Source organism: Panthera onca, chromosome B1, assembly GCF_046562875.1.
Source record: "Panthera onca isolate mPanOnc1 chromosome B1, mPanOnc1 haplotype 2, whole genome shotgun sequence".
NCBI lineage: Eukaryota > Metazoa > Chordata > Mammalia > Carnivora > Felidae > Panthera > Panthera onca.
The window spans coordinates 33644007-33670448 of record NC_138342.1 but is presented as its reverse complement, the minus strand read 5'-3'; the positions used below and the strand labels follow the sequence as shown (position 1 = coordinate 33670448).

The 26442-nt window shown below is 43.1% G+C and overlaps 1 protein-coding gene across 3 annotated transcripts in view; it reads right to left on the bottom strand.

The window, feature by feature from the left end:
• CHRNA9 (cholinergic receptor nicotinic alpha 9 subunit) overlaps nt 1-25847 on the bottom strand; it is a 38314-nt gene extending 12467 nt beyond the window's left edge. Inside the window, exons 1-4 of one of the 3 annotated variants that reach the window (XM_060655181.3) lie at nt 25616-25847; nt 11364-11557; nt 6553-6723; nt 254-5633 (exon numbers count right to left, since the gene is read on the bottom strand). In XM_060655181.3, coding sequence (XP_060511164.1) covers nt 254-317 — 64 coding nt within the window. In that variant the 5' untranslated portion in view covers nt 318-5633; nt 6553-6723; nt 11364-11557; nt 25616-25847. The remainder of the gene's footprint in view (nt 1-253; nt 5634-6552; nt 6724-11363; nt 11558-25615) is intronic. The other 2 variants (XM_078446178.2, XM_060655183.3) reach the window with 2 other exon arrangements.
• Between the last annotated feature and the right edge of the window lie 595 nt (nt 25848-26442).

Here is a 26442-nt window from a genome sequence, read left to right as displayed (position 1 = left end):
TCAAAAAGAGGGACCTGGATCAATATTCAATGTCGTATGTATTTCAAAGCAAAGAACAACAAACTGAGGACTAGAACTGGGCAGGACCCAGCATCAGCTAGGGACAAGCTTTGGGTATATTTTTCTGGTGAGTCAATGAGAGGCACAAACACTTCCTGGCAGTTAGAGCATTTGTTCTGTTTGCTGGCCCACTCCCACCAAACAAGTGGCCCCCAAATGAGCTGAGATGGTTACACACCCATCAGCCTCTTACCTCTCAGTCTGGAGACAGCAAAGTAAATCCAGCAAAAGGAGATGCAGGAATGGGGCCAGTTCATCTTTTTCCTGAGCCTTTAGAAATTCCCAGCCAAGGAGCAGTCTTCCACTTGCCTCCGTGAATTGGAAGGGTCTGGATACAAAGATCTCACTCTGCCACAGGCAGAGTTTCGCCAAGGTGGATGGAGAGCTCAGGCTTGCAGTGCACCTGGGGCCCCAGGTCCTGAGATCCATACCCACCCTCCCTCCCCTCTGGTAATCTGAGCCGGGCAGCTCTGGCAGCAGAGATGCAGGAGGCTGGGTGGGCTAGATCCGGCAGTGGTGATCTAGGGGAGCTGTCCCAGCTGGGGATCCCTAGTCACTTTCAGCGGGGATATCCAGACCAAACTTTCAGATGAAGACAGGTAGGAACCCAACACTCCGGAGACTCTGCCAAAGCAGAACGGGCACTTTCTCCACATGCAGCAAGCAGATTCAGCCTGAGTCTAAGGACAAAGGGAAGCCAAGCAGAACCTCCCCTCATGAGGCAGCCTCTGGAGAGGCCCTACGAATGCACTTCACGTGGCATTTGCAGAGGGAAAGAGATCAGTTTCATGATCTCCAGAACAGATACCTTCTGCTTCAACCCCTTCAAGATCTGGCACGTGTCTCCTGTGGTAATGTCAGTGAATATGGGGAGAGGGGCTGGGAGAAGAGCATTCACTCCCTTCGGAAGCCACGCTGCAATCAGGATTTGAAGCCCAAGATCTAGGTTTGACTGCAAGCTCGAACCCTTCCTAGCTCTCTAGTACTAAGCTTTCCTGAGCTGGAGACCAGGAACATAATATTCTCTCACTCCCAGTGCTACTGGGATCTTTATGTGAAATCACCCTAAAAAAAAATTGTAAAGCACCATGTAAATGTTAGTAATTTTTGCCTCTCATTTTCCAGATCCAGAATGTCTATATTTATCGAGTCACCCAGGGTTTACTAGCTCTAAAAAAGAAACATGGTTCAAAGGCCAATCAAATCAGCACAAAAATGATTCATAACTAATGAGGATATTACTGAGAATGCTGTTTCTTTGAATTTGAATGCTACTTTATTTAATTTCACAGTCATTTCTCACACGTGATCTAATTTTGCTCCCACGAAAGAATGTCAATTTCCAATTGCCATAACTTACTCCTCTGCTTGCCTGGGGAAACTGCCTTGGAAAACCAAATTAAGATCCTTTGGTTGCCTGGAATCAGAGCAAGGAAATTGGATAGCTCTATTTCATCAGGTTACAGCCGGCTGATGAGTCACCCTGTCCCTCTTCAGGAATATATCCTCCGAGTGGAACAGACACTCAAGCCATCAGCTAAGTGTGTTTCCTAATTGCCTGTGCCCTTGTGTGGATTGTGAAGACATTATTTTCCTGCTGCCCCCAGTCTGACTCACCCATCAAATGACAGTTCCTGCTGTAAACCCTCAGGCCTCCTTCAACAAACATCTGCTCTGGAGTCTCAGAGGCTGAAGGTCCTTTTGAAATTGAGTTGAACACCTCGTTTTCACATGAGGAAACTGAGGTCTAGAGATGTTGAGTAGTTTGCCTCTAGCAGCACTTGGCCAGGCTGCCTGCCCCAACCCAGGGTGCTCCCCACGCTAATACACCCCTCCTCCTTTTGTTGTTCACCCACCTGGCAATTGACAGCAGCTGGGTGATGACGTCTCCTGCTTAAAGACTCTCTACCTGTGTTTCTTTGATCCTTCCTGACACTCAGAACAGCCCCTGGTGAGAGGTGCTGAGTGAACACTTGGTGCTGGTACTGCTGCCTGGAAGGTGATCATCCCTGGTGATCTTAACTGTTCTTAATTAACTCGGTTCATTCATTTTGGTCACTTACAATTTGTTTAAATACTTAACAGTTGATACTAACCTACCAATGTTAACACAATCCAAGTTAAATCAGTACTTTTGGGGGTGGGGGCAATTCTGCCTCTTAGGGCAAAGATGCTAATGACCAAAAGCAAACTCCACCCCAATTAATTCTAAAAGAACAATGCATGAATGAAGAATTTCAACAGAGATGTAAAATAGGCTTAAAAATTCATTCTAAAAACAACTATTAGGTGCTTTCCTAGGGACCTGCCTATCTTTATCCAATCACTCAGCTCCAAACTGTATAAAAAAGAAACCTGTAATATGGCAGTCCCATGCTTTTCAGGACACTAAATGAAAAAAAGAAGTCTGTTGAATTCACTATTTAGGGTTAAGGCTGAGAAGCAGGCGGATATTCTTTAGACTGATTTACAACGAATATAATCTGAATAAACCTTAGCCATTCAGAAATGTGGACCCTCCAAATATACCCCATTTCCTGAGTGCCTCATTAACTTAGGGTCAGCCATATCCATTGGCATATTTATCCAGGTTAACAAAGCACTCAGATATTTAAGTTTGGAAGTTCATGGTTTTCATGCCAACAGATACCTTCTCCCAGCTTGTGGTACTAGTTCTGAACAGCATCTCACCATAGTTTATGCAAAATCATCACCCAATAGAGTATACTCTGGCCAGAAAAAGGGGACCCACAATTCAAAGAATTTTTAGAAAGCACAGGGCACCTGGATGGCTCAGTCGGCTAAGCATCTCACTCTTGATTTCAGCTCAGGTCGTGATCTCACAATTTGTGAGATCCAGCCTCGAGTCAGGCTCTGTGCTAACAGCATAGAGCCTGCTTGGTATTCTCTCTCTCCCTCTCTCTCTCAGCCCCTACCCTGCCTGTGCACGCATGTGTGTGCCCGAGCATGTTTTATCTCTCTCTCCCAAAATAAATAAATAAATCTTAAAAAAAAAAAAAAAAAAAAAAAAAAAAAAGAATTTCCAGAGAGCACAATAATCTTTTCAACATCTGCACCTTTTGAGAGGTGGTGGTCCCTTGCCACAAGTTCACAAAGTATTCTAGTCATTTCAGAGTTTCTGGGAGCCAAATCCTCCCTAATGGACCAATTTTGAGGTACTTGTTTGTTGCCAAAATGTAATATAATGATATTAGAGACATTCTATAATATAATACTTTTTAAAAATTTTTAATGTTTTATTTATTTTTGAGAGAGAGACAGAGAGACAGAGCATGAGCAGGGGAGGCACAGAGAGAGAGGGAGACACAGAATCTGAAACAGGCTCCAGGCTCTGAGCTGTCAGCACAGAGCCCGACGTGGGACTCAAACCCACGAACCATGAGATCATTACCTGAGCTGAAGTCAGAGGCTTAACCAACTGAGCCACACAGGCACCCCCATAATATTTTCAATATAACTTATTACATAAGCAATACATATCTATTGCAGAAAAATTAGTACAGAAAAGCACAATGAAGGGAAAAGAAAGGTCACCCAGAAGAAACCAACCATGCAGAGAGAGATAAGGGTCACATGGCAGCCATCTTTTTTAAAATGCCCATGGAACTGTGTTGTCATGTCTTTGAGACCTGGAAGGACACAGGCCATTAGGAGAATTCTGTCTTGCTCGTGAACACATGGAGGTGCAAAGGATGCTTCTAAATACTCTTTTCCTGTTCCCATGGGGTTGCATTGTAGTTCACACACAGTCTACCTTCAAGGATCTCCCATCCTTTCCTGTCCCTCTCCCCACCCCCAGGGTCCCTACTCAACCCTTTTGGGTTGAAGCTTTGCCCCTTGTGGTCAAGCCTCCCGGGGGGAGGTGGTATCCCTGGCTCCATTCCAGAAGAATGATGGCAGTGTTTCCACCCCTTGGAAATAGAACTCCTGCCTGACAGAGAACTCTAGTGAATTGTTTTGCTGAAAGACTCTCTTCCCAGTAGCAGAGGAGGGGTGGGGGAGGACAAATACCTTCTTTCTGCTACATTTTCATTGCAAAAGTCAAAAATAATGTAAAGGGTTATTTTTATAAAAACCCCGCAAATTAACATGGCATGAATATTTTCTCCATTTTATTAAATACGAAATCAGAATAGTTTTAACCCATGAAGAGCTTGTACAGATCATTTAGCTGAGCTCCCTCATTTTACAAATGAGATAAGTGGGGCCTAGGGACAGGGTAGATAGGAAAGGAGCCAGATCTCCACTGAGAGCCATGCCGGAGGCCCTCGGCCCCTCCTAGCAAGCGGCCCCGAGCTCTCAACTGTCCTGGATGCTCAGAGCTGTGACACTTGCTAAGCAGTGCTTCTCAACTCATTTGAAATCTCAGGAAATGCCCCGTGGGCCTCCACACCCTATTTCACTGGTAGCAAGGAGCACCTGTTTCACTGCTACTTTCTACATTTGCTGGGTTCATCCTGGACATGAGTCTCAAAATTAAGAACTCAAAGTCCCTTTAAAGGGGGTGGTCTCCAAATTCTTTCACCACACACCGGAGTTTGGGATAAGGGCTGCCAGCTTGGATGCCAAGCCTTCCCCAGAGGACTACCCACTAAGGCAGTGCTCTCCAAACATTTGAGGATCTGTTTCTGTCTTTGTTTTCAGAATTAGGAGACACAGGATAGTGTAGAGTTTAAGAGTATAGACTCTGGAGTCGAACTGCTTGGATTCAAGTCCTGACTGCCACATACTAGCTGTGTAACTTGGGGCAGATTACTTAACTTCTCCGTGCCTTAGTTTCCCCTCATCTATAAAATGGGGACGACTAAAATAGAGCCTGCCTCTTAGGGTTGCTCTGAGGATCAAATAAGTTAATATATGTGAATTCCTAAGAACAGTGCTTGACCATAAAAAGGGTTAAGTGATAATTAAAGGGGGGAAATGCACTCCAGCATTTCCATGTATCCTGTAGCCATAATTCCTCTCTCTCTCCCCCTCTCTCTCATCTATCTTTCTTTCCATCCATTTCTTTGTACACCCCCACCCCAACTTCTTGACAGACTTAATTAGAAGATTATCCTTTTATCTGACAAGCAGCCCTACAAGTGAGAGAATAACAGCCCTGCCATTTTCTTGTTGTCTTCTTTTATTGCAATGTTAATATTACTGTCAATCCACAGTGGATTTATATGTTTGCTTTCTTACTTTTGTTTTTTTTGTTTTTTTTTTTTTTGGTAGTAGTCTTTTTAATCCTCTTATCCACTTTGTGAAAGTTAGCCGATCTAAATCTATCACAGAGGTTGGCAAATGCTTTCTGAAGAGGGCCAGATAGTAAATATTTTCAGCTTTGCAGGCCATACGGTCTCTGCAGCAACCACTCTTCTTTGCAGTTGTGCTGCGAAAGCAGCTATACGCAAGGTGTAAATGAATGAGCACGGCTGTGTTCCAATAAAACGTTATTTACAAAAATTGACAGCTGGCCATAGTTTCCTGACCTTTGACATACATCCACTTACCCAGGTTTAAGAAAACCGCCATGGGGGTCAGCATCCCGGATGAAGAAGGAGTGCAGCCTGAAAGGAAAAGGGAGTCACAGTGTGCAAGCCTGTTGAGGGCAGATGTGTCGTGAGGCCGGGGCTGACACTGCGGCTCATCCAGTGAAATTCAAACTATTTTCCAGTGCAGGCTTCCAAGGGGCCCTTCAAATTCCTAGAGAGAGGGAGCTCTTGCATAAAAGGAGACTTTGAATGGAAGAGCCAGAAACATTTGGCAACTAGAGAGCACACGGCAACCTTGTTCGATGTCTGGAGGCTGGGGAGGCTTCATCACTTCCACATGGGCAGGGAATCAGAATCCCCAACTATGGGTGACATACCATGATGATAGAACCTGCGGCCGTGACCAGGCTGGACCTGAGAGCAGGGGAATGTTTCTGAAGTACCTGTGAGTCCCTTTCAGGTCCCCATGAATGAGATAGACAGAGCTTGGGGGCAGGGCTGTAGAAATTTCACTGAGTCCCAGAGCACCGTTCTATTCCTACCCCTCAATTGTACCTAAATCCATTTGGCTTGGGGAAATGCCAGTGAAATCACAACAAAAGGGATTCAGGAAAGGAGGGAAGGAGGACCTCCCGAAAAACAGAACAGTGGGCTATGCATCTCAGCGTGGTGCTAGCATGGCGGGGTTGTTCCTCCCTGTGTAACTGCACATGTCTGTGTCTTCCTCCTTCCCCACGGCCTTCTGGCACTGCTAGAGGTGTGTAGTAGACTGGGAACTCTTCATAGCAAAAGCAAGCAGGACAACTTCTCTTGGTGCTTCTGAGCATTATGAAGAAAATACCCAACTCCCAAACTTTCGTAACCACAACGGAAAAGAGACTCCACCCCAGGGCATCATCTCTGACTCCTGTCTCCCACATATTAGTATGCTAGGGCTGCCATAACAAAATACCACAGATTGGGTGGTTGAAACAACAGAAATTTATTTTCTCACAGTTCTAGAGGCTGGAAGTCCAAGATCAGGGTGCCGACAGGGTTGGCTTCTTCTGAGGCCTCTCTCTTTGGCTTGTAGAGGACCACCTTCTCCCTGTGTCCTCACATGGCCTTTCCTCTGAGTGTATCTGTGTCCTAGTCTCTTCTTCTTAGAAAGACACCAGACACATCTCTGGAGGCAAGGGAAACAAAAGCAAAAATGAACTATTGATACCTCATCAACATAAAAAGCTTCTGCACAGCAAAGGAAACACTCAACAAAACTAAAAGGCAACCTATGGAATAGGAGAAGATATTTGCAAGTGAAATATCAGATAAAGGGCTAGTATCCAAAAATTATGAAGAACTTATCAAACTCCAACACCCTAAAAATAAATAATCCAGTTTCAGAAATGGGCAGAAGCCATGAACAGACACTTCTCCAAAGAAGACATACAGATGGCTAACAGACACATGAAAAAATGCTCAGCATCACTCATCATCAGAGAAATACAAATCAAAACCATAATGAGATACCACCTCACACCTGTCAGAATGGCTAAAATCAGGAGACAACAGATGTTGGTGAGGATGCAGAGAAAGGGGAACCCTCTTGAACCGTTGGGGGGAATGCAAACTGGAGCATCCACTCTGGAAAACAATACGGAGTTTCCTCAGAAAGTTAAAGATAGAACTACCCTATGACCCAACACTTGCACTACTAGGTATTTATCCAAAGGATACAAAAATGCTGATTCAAAAGGGCACATGCATCCCAATGTTTATAGCAGCATTATCAACAAGAGCCAAATTATAGAAAGGGCCCAAAATATCCATCAGCTGATGAATGGATAAAGAAGATGTGGTGTATATATACCCACAGTAAAAGCCAAAACCCTTGCTAGTGACTGCAAGACCTCTGATTTTCCATCTCTAACACTGTTCCCCTTGCTTCCTCCACCACAGCCATACTGGTCTCCTTTGCTTTTCCATAAACACACCACCCCTGCTCGGGGTGGTTCCCTCTGCCTGGGGCATTCTTGGACCTATCCTCCCAACTCCCCCTCCCTCTTCCTTCTTGGTTCAGCTCAAACGCCACCTTATCAGAAAGCCCTTCCCTGAGGACCCTCCCCAAAGTAGCACTCCAACCCTCTCTCTATATCTTTCCTGCTTTACTTTTCTTATGGCACTTATGACCAGCTGAGGTACGTGCATGCATGTGTGTGCTTGCTTGTTTATTGTCTGTCTCCTTACTAGAAACTAAGTTCCATGAGAGTGGGGATATGGCCTTGTTCTGTGCTGCACTCTCAGGTTCAGAGGAGATATTGATTGACTGAATAAATGAGTAATATCTAAAATGAGAAAAGAAATCCAGGGAATTAAAAAGTTGGGAGACGGCCAGCTCTCAAACAAAGGATGGTGGATCCTATGATTCATAAGCTTACCAGGATCTTTTTAGCACTTATGGCTAGGGTGTTATTTACAGCCTTACATTACTATTCTGGTATTATGTAATATTTTAACCTAGGTCAAGGCAAAAGTCCTTGAGAACATAGATCATAACTTCTACTTCTCTAAATATATCCTGTGCCTTATACATTGTCCCAGCTCAGGAAAACATATGCCAAGATCAGTTAGCAGAATCTGCCATGGATGCAAGAGGAGGGAGTGAAGGCATCTCTCCCCTGTCTCTGCTGACTTAATCTAACAACAACAAAAACCCATAAAGATGTAGGAGGAGTTCTGTGGCCCAGGTTCAAGTCCTGGCCCCACCCCTTAGTAGTTACCTGAATGAGCTTGAGCAACTCACATAATTTCCTTGAGTCTCAATTTTCTCATTTGTTAAAAATGATAATTATAATATTTACCTAAAAGGGTATTTTGAGGATTAAAGAGAAAACAGATAAAGCTCCAAGCACATATTTGGCATAGAGCAGGCTCTCAATAAAAATTAATGCCACTCAAAAAAAAAAAAAAATTAATGCCACTCCCCTGCTGAACCACAGGGGCTTTGGTAGTCAGCAAAACCTCCACTGGTAAAAAGAGACCCATTATGTTGCCAACAGAAGAGCCAAGTTCATGAAGAGACATGAGCAGGTGATAAGGGATATGCAATTTTCTGGGTCAGGAGAACAGCTGATACACGAGACAGGGTATCCGATGTGTCCAGGTGAATGATCCGGAGACCGTGGCAGGCTCTGGTGTCGGTGCATTGTCAGAAGGTGCACTGTTCTCCCTGAAACCCCCTAAGGGAATATATTTGAAAGCCATAAAACTTTACACAGTTGTTTAAGATGAGTGCCCCTGGGCTTCCTCTTATTTCTGGGATTTCTTCACCATGTGGTGAGGAGACCCTATCTATAAGACCCTTTGGGACTCCTTGTTAAGCCACTTGCTTCTTGGGACTTTCTGAAATTTCCCTTTGTTCTTGAGTTTCTGATCCCTTCCTGCCTCAGGGTGTTCTCACCCCACTGGCTTTACTTCCCCTTTCTTAGCAGCTCGCGTGGTTACAATTACACCATATTTTCCTGCGATTTCCAGTGACCATCTCTCTGATGACAGTGCAACGGTTAGGTGAGCGATGAGCAGGAAGGAGGCAGGAGGGGTCACTTCTGTTAACTATAGCGAGCTGCTTCTGCTGTTGCGGGGCCTCATGAAGGGGAAGCGGAAGTGCAGAGACTGCACCATGCAGTAAACTCACACCCTCCCAGGCTATTTTGAGAGCTTCTGGCTACCAACATCTCACACAAGTGCGCACCCCCTGAGAAGCAGCAGGTCACCCTGGGCCCAGATCCTTGCTTACCCCACCCCACTCCCACCCTGGTCCTGGTCCAGGGGAGCTAAAGGGACATATTAAAACAGAAAAGATCTAGGGGCGCCTGGGTGGCTCAGTCGTTAAGCGACCAACTTCGGCTCAGGTCATGATGTCACGGTTCGTGGGTTCGAGCCCCGCGTGGGGCTCTGTGCTGACAGCTCAGAGCCTGGAGCCTGCTGCGAACTCTGTGTCTCCCTCTCTCTCTGCCCCTCCCCCGCTTGCGGTCTGTCTCTCAAAAATAAAAATAAACATAAAAAAAATTTTTTTAACAGAAAAGGCCTGAGAAGGGGCTTTCTCACCAGAGCACTACCTCCATTCTCACTTGCCCTTGGTGCTACCTAGCAAAACGCAAAACGCAGCTCAGTGGGAATGAATGTTCCCTGTTTCTAACAAGCATGTTTGGGAGGAAGGTAGAGGAAAGAGGGTCCTGATAAGTCAAGCAGGAGAACCGGAAGACAGAATTCCCAATTTTTTACCCGGGCCACTTTTTAATTTTCTATTCTCCATTTCTTCTTCTCACCAAGCACTGCCATTGACTGAGGCTCCTTACTCTTGATCTGGATTGGAGGAGACCTGGAGAGCCACTGGAAGGACAAGGGAAACCATGGGTTGGGGGAGGGGTGGACCTGCATCCATTGACATAAATGAGCCAGGTCAGGGATAAGTCCACAGACACCTTCACTCTTCTCAGGGTCTTTCTGGCCATATTGGAGCCCGAAATAAAAGAGAAAATCAGCAATACTGATCCTACGTTTACAATTTTGACATTTTGTTAAAAAAGACTTTTTGCATTAATTTTGACTTTTCAAAATATTTCATTAAGGGCCTCCTGGGTGGCTCAGTTGGTTAAATGTCAGACTTTGGCTCATGTCATGATCTCACAGCTGATGAGTTTGAGCCCCACCTCTGGCACCGTGGTGACAGTGTGGAGCCTGCTTGGGATTCTCTCTCTCACTCTCTCTCTGCCCTTCTCGTGCTCTCTCTCTCTTAAAAATAAATAAACTTTAAAAAAAAAATAAATAAAATATCGCATTAAAAAGCTACATATGTTAATTACTGAATGGTGCCTCCTTAAATTCACTCTTGCCTCACCCTAGTCCTGGCCTTGGTTAGATTTAGCCCAGCTGATGGTGCTGGTCAATTCATTTGGTTGATTGTTTCTTTAAGGAAAGCGAGGCTGGAGCCTATAAAAATCATCTATATGATTCAAAGTCTAATTTTTAAATATATGTGATGGCAATCCTACTAAAATATTTGGAAAAAAAACAATGGAATTCTCAACCACAAAAATTACCCAAATTTTAGATACAATTCGAATCCTTTATTATCTAACAAAGCCAGGGTACTTCACCTTACCAGCCACCAGGTGTCTCTGTAAACTCCCCGCAGGCCCTCGCACAAGACGCTCAGGATAACGTCATAAATAAAATCTGTGGTTTTTAACCAGTTCTGAAGAGATGGCACAAAACGGTCTGAGATGCAACAGCTTCAAATACTAAATCTACAGAGACCCATCCACCTGTCCAGGATTGCGGGCTAATAGCTAAATGCTTGTGATAATGCAATCTATTAACATATTCAAGGTAGGAAATAGATTATTAGAGTCAGTTTGTCCTAATCAGTATACTTTCTAGGATGTCCCTGCATTATTTTTTCCTCACCCCATAGCTGGATCAATTTCTAACAGCACAATTCTGCGAGACCAAAACAATATTTCAGGAGGGTCTCAGAGAAATCAACTCTTCACCAGGCTTCCAGGACTAGACCTCTCACTCCTGTAGGGCAGGGAATTTTGAAAACAGCATCCAAACCATTTGCTTCTGTTAAAAAAAAAAAAAAAAAGCAAATGCATGGAGTGCTATGGTCAAAGGTCAGTAAACGGAGTGGTAGAAAAGTTGTAGCATTCTTTAAAAATACGTTTATCTACGCACATTACCACCCTCTCCCTCGTGCCACCTCATCCTGCCCTCGGAAGGAAATGTAAATACTCCAAAAGCCAATGGACTATTTCCTCTGACCTTATTTTTTTTCTGAGGTCATTCTGAAAATTAACCCTTCTCCATTCAACACCCTGGAAGGGACTGTAGATTCTTCCCCCAAGGCCCCGGGAAAATGGCCCTTGTGGGAAATCTCTGTGACGATGCTCCTTTTGAGGTTTTCCAGTTTGCCCAAGACAGCATCTGTTCTTCATTTTTATTTTATTTTTTCATCACTGTTTTAAAGAGAGAGAGAGCACGAGTAGTAGAGAGAGGCATAGGGAGACAGAATCTTAAGCAGGCTCCACACTCAGCGTGGAGCCCCGCGTGGAGCCTGGGCCGCAACCCTGAGATCATGACCTGAGCCCAAATCAAGAGTCAGATGCTCAACCGTCTGAGCCACCCAGGCGCCCCTCATTTTTAAATTACTCAAATTTTAAATTTAAGTTAAATTCTTCATTTTTAAATTACTACTAATAACCACAGCAGGAACAACGGCTAATATTTAGGGAGTGCTCACTACATGCTTATCAGTGTGATAAGAGAACCTGACAAATATTATGTCCTCGAAAGGTCACTGCTCTGGGCTTCCATGACAGTGAAGCCCGCCTGGTTCCCCCCTAGCTTTCTGGGCGACTCCTCCTCATCTACCCCCTTCTTCAGTGCTGGACTTCTCAGATTCAGTCCCAGGCCCTCTACTCTTGATCAGTGTAGCAGAAAATCTTAGCAGTTAAAAATACAGTCTCAAACTATAAGAAAAGAAGGAGAGACACTGGGTTCCAAGATGACAAATTAATTGAATGTGCTGCAAAGGGAGTGCCAACTTCAGGCTTGACCCCTCACCCTCAGGGAGATGAATTCCTTATACTGGTGCTTCTTGCCTTTAAAGTGCGGTCAAATCACAGGGTAGATGGATGTCTTGTGAAAATGCAGGTTCTGAGTCAGCTTATCTGAAGTGAACCTGAGATTCTTCAGCCCACACGATGCTGAGGCTGTTGGTACCTGGACCACACTGTGAGTAGCAAGGCTCTAGGTGACTCTATAATTATAATGAGGTACTGATAAAGTTTACCTAAGTTGCTAGTTATACTGACAGATCAAATCAATATATAATAATGGCTGAATTGTGGGATGGGCAATAGAGATTGTGAAAACTTCAAGGAATATATGTTTCTGGTTTCTAAACTCAAAATCCCTTTGAACTTAAAATTTCTGTGACATCAGAAATGAGACTTGATTATTTTTTCAAAGGTTCAACCTAAAGACTAATTGTGCAGGTTTGAATTGCTAGGTCTGGTATCCCCACTAAGAGTCAATCATTTGATCACAGAATCCACAACTTTGACTAGTCTGAAATTTTGGGGGGTGGGGTGGGGGAGGATGGGGGTAATCTATATGGGTATTGCAACCATAAGTTGGTATAAAATTGTAATCTGAGGAAAGTATAAAATAAAAATAAGAATTAAGATATGGGTAACAATGGAGATGATGAACAAGCAACCTTAAATCCACGATATTAGCAATTTAAAAATAAATTTTACATAATAATTTCTGTAATCATTGCAAAACTGGTGTGTGTTTTATCAGGTTTTTAAGACATTTGATGCATTTAAGGAAATCCAATGTGTTCATGTTGTGACTTTAGTTGAATGGGTAGAAGAACTTAATTAGGCTTGCAATCAACACTTAAGTGTTTGGAGAAAATTATTTCCTTAAAATCATAAGTTTTGCTTTATTAGTTATACGTGCATGATAGAGAAATGCTGACTTTGAAGATGTAAAAAAAAATGCTAGTTGCTTAATAAGTTTATGAGATGGTCTCACTGACCTTCTTGTAGTCCATCACATGCTCAAGTTCCCTGCCAAAGCAAGCCTTCCGCTCTTCCTTTTTCCTAGAATGCACCTCCCCCAATTCTCATACACCTATTTGTATTATGCTTAGCGCACTCAGTGACTCTCTTACTCTGGATTGTGAACTCTGTACCCCTGTAACCCTTATAGCCCCACTAAGTTATTAGTGTTATCTCAGGTATAGACAAGGAAGCAGACATGGAGAGTTTTCAACAACATGTCCAAGTGGCAGATGTGGGATGGAAGCAATGTCTCTCTTACTCATGAGCCCATGACCACTATTATTGTGCTGAATTCCATAAACCGTTATCTCTAATGCTGAACAATACTGCTGCTCAGGTAGTCTGCTGTCATCTTCAAACACAAAGTCACATAATTTTAGGAACTCCCAGAGCTTTCCCCAAAAAGAAGATATGGGACAAATCTTTAAATACCACTTCCTTGAAAGACTAATTATGGGAGAGCATAATACAAATATGCACCTATAATTTAGGACTTACTATAAATTCTGCTTCTTGCCCTTTACAAAATCTGTGCACCGATTTTGGGCACAAAAGCCCAGCACAGTGGAATTTCCTAACTCTTTTACATGGAGAGGCAGAAACGCACAGCAGTTAATTGCCTCTTAACAGATTCTGGGCCCAAGACTGTCTGGGTTCAAATCTTGGAACTGCCATTTTTCAGTTGGGTGGTCTTGAGTAAGTCACCTAAACCCTCTGTGTTCAGTTTTTTATTTGCAAAGAAACATAATAAAGGACCCACCATGTGTTTGTTCTGAGGATTGAATGAAGTAATAGCACACATAAAGAGCCTAAAACATGACTATGTCTCTAAAGGTAGGTAGAAAACATTTACTGCACATCGATTAGCTTTACAGACACCTAACTAGGTAGTTGAGAAACCGGTACTTGGACCGAGGGCATTAGACTCTCATCTCTTTTCCACCAGATCAAATTACTACCTTATCCGTTTGGGCTGGAACTTGCTAACATTTTCACGCTGCAGGCATGATATGCCTTCCATATGCCCCCCTTCCTCATTTCCACTGCTGCATTTCTTTTCACTGTGTAATTGGAAACCCCGACTGCAGAAGAAGGTTTATTTATAGCAGGAAAAAATTAGTGTTATTTAGCTTGAGCTTTTCTGCAACCATCAGTCCATTACTGTGAGAGCATCCACATTTACATTGCAACATCATTCTGTTTTCCCAGTGCCCTGTAATCATTAATTAGCTATTCAAAACAATGTTTATTGAATGTCTACAGAGAGAGAAGCCTGATCCAGCCTTCCTCCATCAAAAACCAGCATCTTCCCTGAACTCAGATGCCCGCATACCAACCAGTTACTAGATAGCTCTGCTCAGGTGTCCCACATGCACTTTAGACATGGCCAAAATTTAACTCATCTGTCCCCCTGACCTCCTCCCCCTACCCTCTCACGCATTCCTGATTTTGGTGCATGGAGCCACCATTCCCATTTCTCCATGCCCAAACTGCGAGTTGGCCTAGACTCCCTTCACAAACCACCACATCCCATCTGTCACCAGGCTTCATCGGTCCCATCTCCTGAGGACATACCACCCTTCTCATCTTCCCTGACACATGACAAGTTAGTGTGGCCTGGACTATTGCAAATCACCTCAGGACTGGTCCCTGTACTTCAGCCTCTTCTTCTTCTAGTCCCTCCTTCACATCGTCATTACGTAGACCTTTTGACATCTGACCATGACACACTCCCTGCTCCCCATTCGAAATCCTTCCATGTTCCCCTGTCATCCATAGGGCAGAGCTCCACCCTAAGACACAGCATATGAGGCCCTTCATATTCTCAGCTCTGCCTCTTCCCCCCACCCCCCATAGCTTTAGTGCCAGGAAGGATTTGCAGCACTCCTTCCTGCCACCATGCTGCGTATATGTCATTCCTTCAGTCTAGCGTGCTCATCCTGCCTTGCCCAACCACTGAACAATTGCTTCTCTTTGAAGACTCATTCTGAGAGTTGCCTAATCAATTAAGCTTATTTCTAGCCTCTCCGGGCAGAATTCTGTGCTTCCTCCTCTATGTTCTTGAGGTTTCTCAGACATGCTTCTATTATAATGCCTGTCCTACTGTTTAATTGCTTACAAGGTTGTTCCCCTAACCAGACTGAATACCTCCCAAAGGCTCTATTTGTCTTGTTATCCCCAGTGCCTGGGATACACAAAAGGCCCAATAAATGCTCATGAAATACACTATTGTTGTGGCAAGAACAAGAGTCTGTCAAGAGGTCTTCTGACGGCCAGCTCACCTCTTCCTACGCCAGGCTTCCCCAGGCAGCCTTGGTCAGCCTCCCCTGAGGAATGACACTGCCTGGTGTCCTTTGGGAAAGCATGGTGGCAGCTGAGTGCTTTGGGTCCTAACCTTACTCTGCCTGTACCTGGGCCAGCCTGGCTCCCTGCAGGGCAGCCTTAAGAGGAAGAAGAAACCCGGATATAAATGTACCTGGTAGAGAAGCCAGCTACTTGTTCCCAGCTCCATCAATGTTCCGGCTTGTCAGAGCAGACTCTGCTTTGGAAGGGGTGCACTGTGTTTGGCCTGGGAGCCAACAGATTCCAGTCAGAATGGAAGGAGCTAAGTGAGTTTAGATTCCATTTTTGACCCCAGTGCAGTGCAGTAACAGTCAAGCTACATATATGCTCAAGATTCTAAGCTCCTAGAGAAAGATCTGTATTTAACTCACCTTAGGTGGCAAGCCCCTTGGCAGGGGGGAAACATCGCTTAATTATTTTTGATGAAAAGGAATATTTTTAGATAAAAATTAAAATTGTTTGCTATTTTCCTAATACAAAAGGCCCCCGGGGAGCAGGTTCTGACCAGAACCCTGCTACTTAATCTAGTCTCATTGCAAATATTTACTAGATGCTGGGCAGAGAGTTTATGGAAGAATTAATACATTGCCCCTTCCCTCAAGGTGCTAATGGAGAAAAAAGACAAACTTCTAAGAAAAGTTGAATCATAAATAAATAAACAAGAGTTGAACAAGAAATACAAGAAGAATATGCCTCAAAGGGGTGACTCACTCTCTACCAAAGGAGAAGTTCAGAGAAGGGAGAAGCCATTGGCCCCCAGGGTGATGGCTCAAAAGACACAGAGACAGCATAGCTCTCACCTGACAGGTTGGACCAGCAAGCCAGAGGGCATGGGGTGAGATTGGGGGACATCCTGGTAGAAAGAAAAGAGTAGATTCTTTGAACTTGGGGTTTGAGTTTCTGTTTTGCCATTTATTCGCTAGAGATCTCAGACATTTGTTAACCTCTCTGCACCTCACTTTTCTCATGGCCTCCATATAGCATTCAAGACTGCAAACATTTAGCACAAACACATGTGCTAAGCCCTGCAAACAAACATGAAAAGAGAAGTGTTTTGTCCTCAAGAGCTACCATGTGAGAAGGGAGTCAGTAAATATTAGTCCCCCTCTTCCTTTACCCTCCAGGTGTCTGTCACCCTAAAGGAGGGGTGAGCAGACCCAGTGGACTATTACTAAGTGGAATGCAGGATGTGGGTTCAGAAGTGTGGAGACAGAAAAAAAAGAAAAAGTGCGGAGACAGAATAAGCTCATTACCATCCACTTTGGAAGATTCCTGCCCTCCTGTCCCACCTTCTATTAGGAAATGGGTCTTTCCTCCCTGAGGCAGAGATCCTGATTTGCAACCACCCCTCTTGTGCTTTGACAAAGTCTGGGAGTTGCCAAAGTCAAAGGCAGTAACCCTTAGACAAATGCTATCATTGTCCAAATGCTTATTTACCTACTCACTTGATTTATTTAATTGCAAAAGACAACCACTAGGGGGCCTAGGAGCAAGAAGCTAAGCTCAGACCCCATTTATCAAGCAGAATGCGTGTCATTCTTGACGAAAAATGTAGTCAGGGTCTACAAAACATACACTGTGAGCTGAAAACAATACCTTCTGCCCCTTCTGCTAACTCTTAGTAAAGAACATGGCTCCCTTGAGGCTAAAAAGCATTCTTAACTCATCCCATCCTCCACAAGCCATCAGACTAGGCCAAGGGTTTCTTAGCTCCGATTCCATTTTTCAGTGTTTCCTCCTGATTAAAGCCCTTTGGCTCAGCAGGATTGTCTATAATGATAGTAAATGGTTCACATGATGATGAGGCAATCTTTTCACATCTTGAGCTGCAATCCGTCTTGTAAAACCTTGCCACTCACTGTCTGAATTCACAGCCCTGAATTCTCAGGAAAGCCATCAACCTGGGGTTATTGGTCTGGGTTCGTATGCCTCGGGCCCCGCCCCGCCCCCCACCCCCTACCCATTTCTCACACCACAGGCAGAGACTTGAATAGCTATAGTACCTACCTATGGCAATCGTCATTAAAATCAATCACTCGTTTGCCAAAACACATACCCACTCACACACACACAACCCCCTGACACAAAAACCGCACAAAACTCGGGTCCCTATGTGTCTCTGGGGTCACGATAACTCAAGTCTCCGTGACCGAAACGGAGTGGCAAAAGTTGTTTTTCCTTAGCAGGAGTCTGCTTTCACAAAGATTCATCTCCTACATTTTCTCTGAGACCCTCACACACACTACAGCAACAAAGGAAAGGAGCATGATTTCCCAAGCAGGTTGCCTAGAAACCACTCCTGTGTTTCTGAAACTAATTTAAACATGAAAATTCAGCTCCTGACTCATGCCAGGAATGCATGTAATGGTTTTCTCAGTATTTTACTTTCTTTTTCTTTCACATTACAAAATAATGCACGCTCGTTGCACAAAAATGGAAAGGAAGATGAAAATACACAGGTCCAGAAAGAGAAAAATCCCCCATAATCTCACCATCAGAGGCAACCACTGTTATCATTTGGGGATATTTTCTTCCAGGCTTTTTTTTCTATGTATTTTTAATATTGTTGATATTAACACTGAATTTACATAGATCTTGCTTTTCTCACTTAGTATATTGTCAGCATTTCCCATCTGGCTGAAATTCTCAGAATATTGATTTTTTTTAAATACCGCATTATATTACAGTCAATTTTCCATTATTTACTTAACCATTCCCTTAATGCTCGACATTTAGATTATTGCCAATCTTACACCTTTTTTTTTCAATCTTACACCATTTTGATCAGTGTTGTCATGGTCATCTTAGTACAAAACACTATGTATCTCATAATAATAAAATCATAAAAGGAATTTCAAAAGCCTGAAATTTTTAGAAACTTTTAAAAATTGGACTAATGCATGTTTACAGTATATTTTTAAATTTAAACAATACATTAAAAAGTAAATTGAGCGGTGCCTGGGTGGCTCAGTCGGTTAAACATCCGACTCTTGATTTTGGCTCATGTCATGATCCTAGAATTGTGGGATCAAATCCTGCATCGGGCTCCACACTGACAGCATGGAAGCTGCTTGGGATTCTCTCTCTCTCTCTCTCTCTCTCTCTCTCTCTCTCTCTCTCCCTCTGCCCCTCTCCCCAGCTCGTGCTCTCTCTCTTTCTAAAATAAAAAAAAAATTTTAAATAAGTAAATTGAAACAAAGTAAAAGAGGGTTCTTCTAACTAGTACCACTTCCTAGAGGTAACCACTGCCCACTGCTACCAGAAGTCTTCTATGAATATAAAGGCACATATATATGCTTGTTTATTTGACACCACACTGTTCTACCACGCTTTTTTTCATTTATTACATCTTGGGCGTCTTTCTTCATCAATCCAAATTGGTCTCTTCTTTTTAGAAGTTGCACGCTATTCTATTAGATGGCATGCTGTCACTCACATGCTGTGGACAGAACTTTTACTGCACTTGATACATTTTCACTGAGCTGGGCACCGGGCAGTGGGTCTGACATGACACTACTCCAACCACACTGTACCTTTGCTGGAAGAGGGAACAGACGGTAGCAGAGGTAACAGCTTTACCCCTGGAATTCGCACTGTAGGTTATAGAGGGGTCTCCAAATTTTTCCTTTTGTAAAATTTTGTTCTTTGGTTGTTGTTTTCAAACCAAAAGTTTGTACCCTTTTACTAATCCTCCCCCCAGCCCCAAGGAAACTCCATTCTACCTCTGTTTCTACGAGTTTGACGTTCTTAATTTATTTTTTTCTTTTTAGATTCTCTGTGTAAGTGATACCATACAGTATTTGCCTTTCTCTGTCCGGCTTATTTCATTTAGCATAATGCCTTCCACATTCATCCATGTGAATCAACAAATGGCAGGATTTCTTTATTTTTTAAGACTGAATAATATTCAATTATTTTGTAGAATGCATTCAATTAATATATAATATGTATTATCCTTACATTGTGTATGTCTAAATATTATATATATATATACACATTATTATGTGTATTATATATATATATATATATATATATATATATATATATATATATACATATATATATATATATATATCACTCATCCATCAACAGACACTCAGGTTGTTTCCACAACTTGACTATAGGAACAACATACTGCAATGACCATGGGAATACTGATATCTCTTCAAGATAATGAATGTATTTCCTCTGGATAAAAACTCAGAAGTGGGATTGCTGGATCATATGGTAATTCTATTTTTAATTTCTTGAGGAGCCTCCATAATGTTTTCCCAGGGGCTGCACCAGTTTGCATTCCCACCAACAGTGTAAGAGGGTTCCACTTTCTCCACATCCTCACCAACATCTATTGTCTCTTGTCTTTTTTATAACTCTCCTAACAGGTACGAAGGGATATCTCTGTGTGGTTTTTATTTGCATTTCTAGTGTTGGCAAGCACCTTCTCATGGACCCATGGGCCATTTGTATGTCTTCCTTGGAAAAAATGTCTATTCAGATTCTTGGCCCATTTTTTAATTGGGTTATTTTGTTTTTGCTGTTTGAGTTACTTTTACATTTTAGATATTAACCCTTATCAGATTTGTGGCTTGCAAGTATTTTCTCCCATTCCATAGTTGACTTTTAATTTTTTTAATGGTTTCCTTTGCTGTACAGGGGCTTTTAGTTTGATGCAGTCCCACCTGTTTATTTTTGCTTTTATTGTTTTTGCATCTCCAAACTTTTCTGATCTCCACACATGCTTGAATTTTTGAGCATGTACCCCCCAGCCATTTATGTATATTTATTTATGTTATATACATGTACTACTTATGAATATATTATTTACATGATAGAACATACACTAAAAATAGACATTTTAATGGGTTGAATTAAAGATGAAATAGACATTAATTCACCTAATAATAAATTATATTAAAATATATAATAAAAGCATTTTATTGTTTTTGATAAGAGCAATGTGATTGCTTTGTTATATTTAAAATATTTAAAAATATTGGCTTAACACCTTGTATTACAGTTATTCTGGGGTCTGATTCTAAGTTCAGCTTATAATCAACAGTAGATTTTTTTTTTTTATGATGATTAAAGATTTTTTCTTCTTTTCTTTTTTCTTTTTTTCTCAAGTTAGTCAACATACAGTATAGTCTTGGCTCAGGAGTAGAACTCAGTAATTCATCACATATATAACACCCAGTGCTCATCCCAACAAGTGCCCTCCTTAATGCCCATCACCCATTTAGCCCACCCCCACCTCCTCAGTTGATTTTAAGGGTTGTCATTGCTGGCCCCACTCAGAGTCCTGCCCACCAAAAATGCAAATTCACTTTGTGCTCACATTATTAAGTTTATCTTTGATTCATGGCTACCTTGGAAGGATCTTTTAAGGCTAGTTATCCATTTTGTAAGCTTTAGCTTACCTAAAGTTAGATCATATATTCCATAAATCCACTTAACCAGGCACGTGTCCAAAACCAGACTCATGATCTTCCATTTCAAACCTGCTCTTTCCCTCATCTTCCACATCTCAGTTATTCACAACTCCGTTCCCCCCAGTTGGTCAGGCCAGAATCCTCAAGTCTCTCCTCGGGTTTCCTTTCCTTCTCTCAGCTCCACAAGGAATGAACCCATTAGCAAATCCATTAGCTCTACCTTCAGGGCATATCCAGAATCTGGGCACTTCCTGCCCCTTCTCCGCTTACTGTCCTGGTCTAACCCACTGTCTTCTCTTACCTACAGTTATTGCATTGACACCCTAACCATTTGCCCTGCTTCTGCCCTTTCCCCTCCACAATCTCTGCATCACAGTAGCATGTATTTGCCTTTTAAAACTTTTTTCTTTTTGGGGAGCACCTGGGTGGCTCAGTTGATTATGCATCTGACTCTAGATTTTGGCTCAGGTCATGATCTCACAGTTGGTGAGTTCGAGCCCCGTATTGGGCTTTGCACTGAGAGCATGGAGCCTATTTGGCATTCTCTCTCTCTCTCTCTCTCTCTCTCTCTGCCCCTCCTCTGTTTGCTCTCTCTCTTTCTCAAAGTAAATAAAGTTTAAATAAATAAACAAATGTGCTTTTTTTAATGTCAAGCTTACAGAAAAGCAAAGAATACTATTCCCTTATCCCATATTCCTCTATAGTTCCTATTTTGCTCATCTGATTATCTGCCTGTCCATCTATCTATCTACCCATCTAAAGGGCGTATATGGTAGGCCATTTACTCCTAAACACTTTAGTGTGTATTTTGAGTATATTGTCTTGTATAACATAGTACAGTTACCAACCTTAGTAAATACAACATTGGTAAAGTAATTATGTCTAACCTACTATCTTTCTCCCTAGTTTATTAATGGACTCACTGATGTTCTGAATGATGCTTTATTTTCTTTAGAACAGGATCTGGCCTGAGATTAGGGTCAGTTAGAGTATTTGATTGCTGGGACTCATTAGTCTCCTTTAACTTGACACATTTTACCTAGTCTTTCTTTGTCTTTTATGACACTGATATTTTTGAAGACTACTAGTTTCCTCTCCTGTTTTTATTTTTTTAAATTTTTTTAATGTTTATTTATTTTTGAGACACAGAGCGTGAGCAGGGGAAGGGCAGAGAGAGAGAGAGGGAGATACAGAACCCGAAACAGGTTCCAGGCTCTGAGCTGTGAGCACAGAGCCCGACGTGGGGCCTGAACCCACGAACTGCGAGATCATGACCTGAGCCGAAGTCGGACGCTTAACCGACTGAGCCACCCAGGCGCCCCTCCTCTCCTGTTTTTAAAAGAATTTTTTCATTTGGGGCTTTTGATGTTTCCTCACCATTAAACTCAGGTTATATATTCCTGACCCCAACATTACGGAGATGCTATGTCCTTCTCAGGGCATCACATCTGGAAGCAGACAAAGTCCATCTGCCCCTTACTGGAGGCATAAATTTTAATCACACAGTCGAGGTGTGATCTGACTTCTTCACGGTGCAGTTACTATTTTTTCCCTTGCAATAAGGAATCTTTGAGTGGCACTTTAAGACCACGCAAGTATCCTCTTCCTCATCAAAACTTCCATTTAGATTTAGCAACCATTGAGGATTCTTGCCTGGGCCAATCTCTTAGTGGAGGATTGTAACTGGTAACTTTCAATCTCCAGCACATCCTGCACAGTATCAGCCAGCACACAGCTTTCTACTGGAAGCAAGAGCCCTTTCTTCCCCCTTATCTCTTTCCTAGCATGGATGAGTGGATTGCAATTTTTCAATACTTTATAACTCATGGTTGTCTTTAATTATTTTGAAGTTCAAACCATCCTCAATTTACCCATTGGAAGCTGCCTCACAATGGTCCCTATGCACTTTTTTTTTTAATGTTTACTTAGTTTTGAGAGAGAGGGGTAGAGTGCGAGTGGGGGAGGGGCAGAGGGTTCTGTCAGCACAGAGCCCTACATGGGGCTCAAACTCATGAACCATGAGATCATGGCCTGAGCCAAAGTCAGACACTTAACAGACTGAGCCACCCAGGCACCCCTTATGCACCTCTTTTAAAATGAGATCACATACAGGTATCCACTTTTTGAAAGTTCACATTATGCCACTCGGCTTTTGCAAAAGACCTACGTTACTACCTGTTTTCACTAACGGAAAGAAACCCAAGAGAGTTTTTGCTTTTGTGAGAAAAGTTGAAAAGCAAAAATAGCATTCAGTGTTTGTGTGACAGCAAGCCGTTACAGAGGCAGCGCGGCAATGAGGGGGGCCCCATCTGAGCTCCTTCCCCAGGAACCACACTCAGCATCTCAGCATCAAGCCACCATAGCTTTGAACTGTGTCACGAACATCTGTGTATTTGTTAGCAAGAAGTGTCCCGAAGGCATCAGAAAAGCCTATGAAAGGTTATTTTTTGAGTCTGGGGAACACTCAAAATTTCTCCATATAAATAAGTGGTAATTGCTTCCGTGCTTTACGCTATTTTGGCTTATGAAAGGTTTCATGGGAACACTGTACTTTCAGATAGAGGGGGAAATCTGTAGATGCTCTAAGCTCTAGCTGTGCAACCTCTCCAAATGAAGAGCCCATTTCTAGCCCTGGTTTTGGAGCCCTCCCTCAAAGAAACAGCATGCTGCCCAAGATAGTCCTAAGATGTAAAGAAAGATTCACCCTGAAAATCTCTGAACAAAAATGTCTCTGTTAAAGATAACATGGTGCTTATGTACGTGCTGGCTTACTGAACCCTCCAGAGGGGCAGGTACTATGCACTGGACGTGGGGACTCAAGTAAGACCAAGCTCCAGAAACACACAGGCCAGTCCAACAGACTGATGTCCGAACAGACGAAGCCAAGAGAGGCAGTGTGGCACAGTGGCTGAGAGCACAGACTCCTAGCCCCAGTGGCTGCAGTGAAACCCCCTTCTCCCGCTCACAGCTGTCTGACTTTGGCAAGTTAACATGGCTGCACTTCAGTCTGCCCCATTGGTACACTGAGCACCATTATGATATGTCTGGCTTGTAGCACCGCTGTAATAACTGAGTGAGTCAGTAGTAAAGTACTCAAACCAGTGTTTGGTGCACAGGAAGCTCTCAGTAGGTGTTGGCTGTTGTTAAAATAAAATATAGTAAATAGATGTGCTCTAAGAAGGAAGATGTAAGCTTTCTGGGAGTTTCAAAGGAAATAGCAAGTGAGCTAGACTAGAAGGAGGAAAAGGACCCCCAGGCAGATCGAAGGGCTCTGGGCAGACAGGAAGTATCTCATTCCCTCAATGACTATTCCTTGTTCATACACTTTGTGTTTTGCCCTTGTGTCTCCCCTCCCCTCTGACTTCTTGTTTTCCTTATTATACCAAGGAGCGGACAAACTCACCAATAGGCACTATACCCCATGACATATTGATAGCATTTCACAACGTTAAATATCACTTCAACACAATCAGGATTGACTCCCTGCCCATCTGACCTCACCTCCCCCAGCTCTAAATGTCTTCCCCAGGCCCACTCGGAGTCTTTCCACCTAGCCTTCAGGGAACTAGGGAGCCAATGCAGGGCCTGACTTGGGATGCAAAAGGGATGGGGTAGGAGTTATGAACTCAGATGGAAGATAGCAGCCAAAATGAGTGAAGAGGCAAATAAGAAGGTAATAGGGAATAGTGAGGACTGCAGGAGCTGTGCTCTCATGACCAACTCAAGCATTCAAGCTCATTTTTTTTTTTTTGAAAACTTTGTGTGGACAAGGGCGATATTCAAAGTAATTACAACTAGTAGGGCATGGATGCCCATCAGAACAGATCACAGCATAAACAACCAGCACTGATGCAGACCTACCCTGTGCCCTCCACTCTGTCCAAAATAAAAATGTCTCTAATCAAGACTCTGGATCTACTCCGCTGGTGTCCAAGTTGTACCTCTGCCCTGGTCCAGGTCAGAGCAGGAAAACTAGGTGTCCACCCCAGGATTATATGTAGCAGCAAGCACTGTACCTGTACATAGTAGGTGCTTAATAAATATTTGTTGAATAGAGAAGCAACATAGTTAGAAGCATGGACTCCAGAGCCAGATGGCGTTGGGCTAGAGTCTTGGCTATGCTGGGAATTGGCTGTGTGGCCTTGAGAAAGTTACTTAAACTCTCTGTGCTTCAGTCAGCTTACCTATAAAGTGGGTATAATAGTAGTTGTGAGATTAAATAAGAAAATACATGTTAGGACACTACCCAGTACCTAGGCCAGTAACTACCAAGTGAGAACTCAATAAATATCAGTTATCAATATCAGTTATGTAGCATTCAAGAAAGAGGTGTTTGGAGGACTCACACCGCAGTGGGAGTGACATAAAGGATCTAAGCCACCAGTCAGGTAGACAGAGGTCAAATGTTGGCCAGCTCCAGGAAAGAAATCGCTGAAGCCATTTAGCTGAAGCCAGATTCTTTGTACTGGAATTTCAGAGCTACCTTGCCTGGCTCTAGAACTTTCTAGATCCCTTCTTCTTTGATTCCAGGCATGGTCTTCCTGACCCCAAGGAGTCATCCTGGCAAAAAAAGATGTTACCCCAGATGCTACACCTGGGAGTGCCCGTTCTCATTCCCTGCCTCTGCCAGTCTCTGGGAAGCCTTTCTCAAGTCAGGAGCAATGCTCACCCTGGGCTGGGGGCCTCATAGGCATGTGGACCACTGCCTCATTCCCTGGTTGGATGTCCAATTGTGTCCTCTTCCTGCCACCACGCAGCTCATCCACTCTGTCACATAGAGCTAGACGGGTAATATCTCATAGCTCTGGTGATTAACCAGCAAACTGTTCACTATGTGGCTCCAAGAAGCAGACAAGGCAGTGTTTTTGTTTACAGATTAGCCACTTATTAAGGCCCAGATGCTAGCGTTCATTGGCTATTTCTAAGGAAGTTGAGCAATAGTGACTTATGCTTTTCTACCTCTGGGACGGAGTAGGAGGGGGTTTTCAAACATCGTGTGCCTCAGCAACTGAAAGGAACTCTAAAAGGGCTCCTTTCTGGTCTGTGGCTAATCCAGGTGACTTTGGGATCCCCATTTCCTCAAGATTAGAGTGCGCACAGCAGATATCCTCTTTATCAATTGGCTACAGATGTTTCCTATCCCAGCAGTTTGAGACAAGCAATTGCAGCCACTACCACCGGATATAAACAGAGACTTTACAACCACAAGCTTCCTTGTCTGTTGCTTTAGCCCTTCTGCTTCCAAAGTGCCATGGGAAAATAAAGTGCATCTCCTGGTCCACAACTGCATTTCCAACCAATTCCTGCATAAGGATGACAAGGTTAAAAGCACAGTGAGGGCTAGCAATTGGTTATCTATTCTTGCTTATCCATAGCATTTAGTAGGAAAAACGGTATGTTCATTTTCTATTTAACTGCTTGATTACAGATGCCAAGGTAGGGCTATAAGAAGTCATAATGTTAGAGCAGGAAGGGACCCTGGAGATCAAAGTAGCT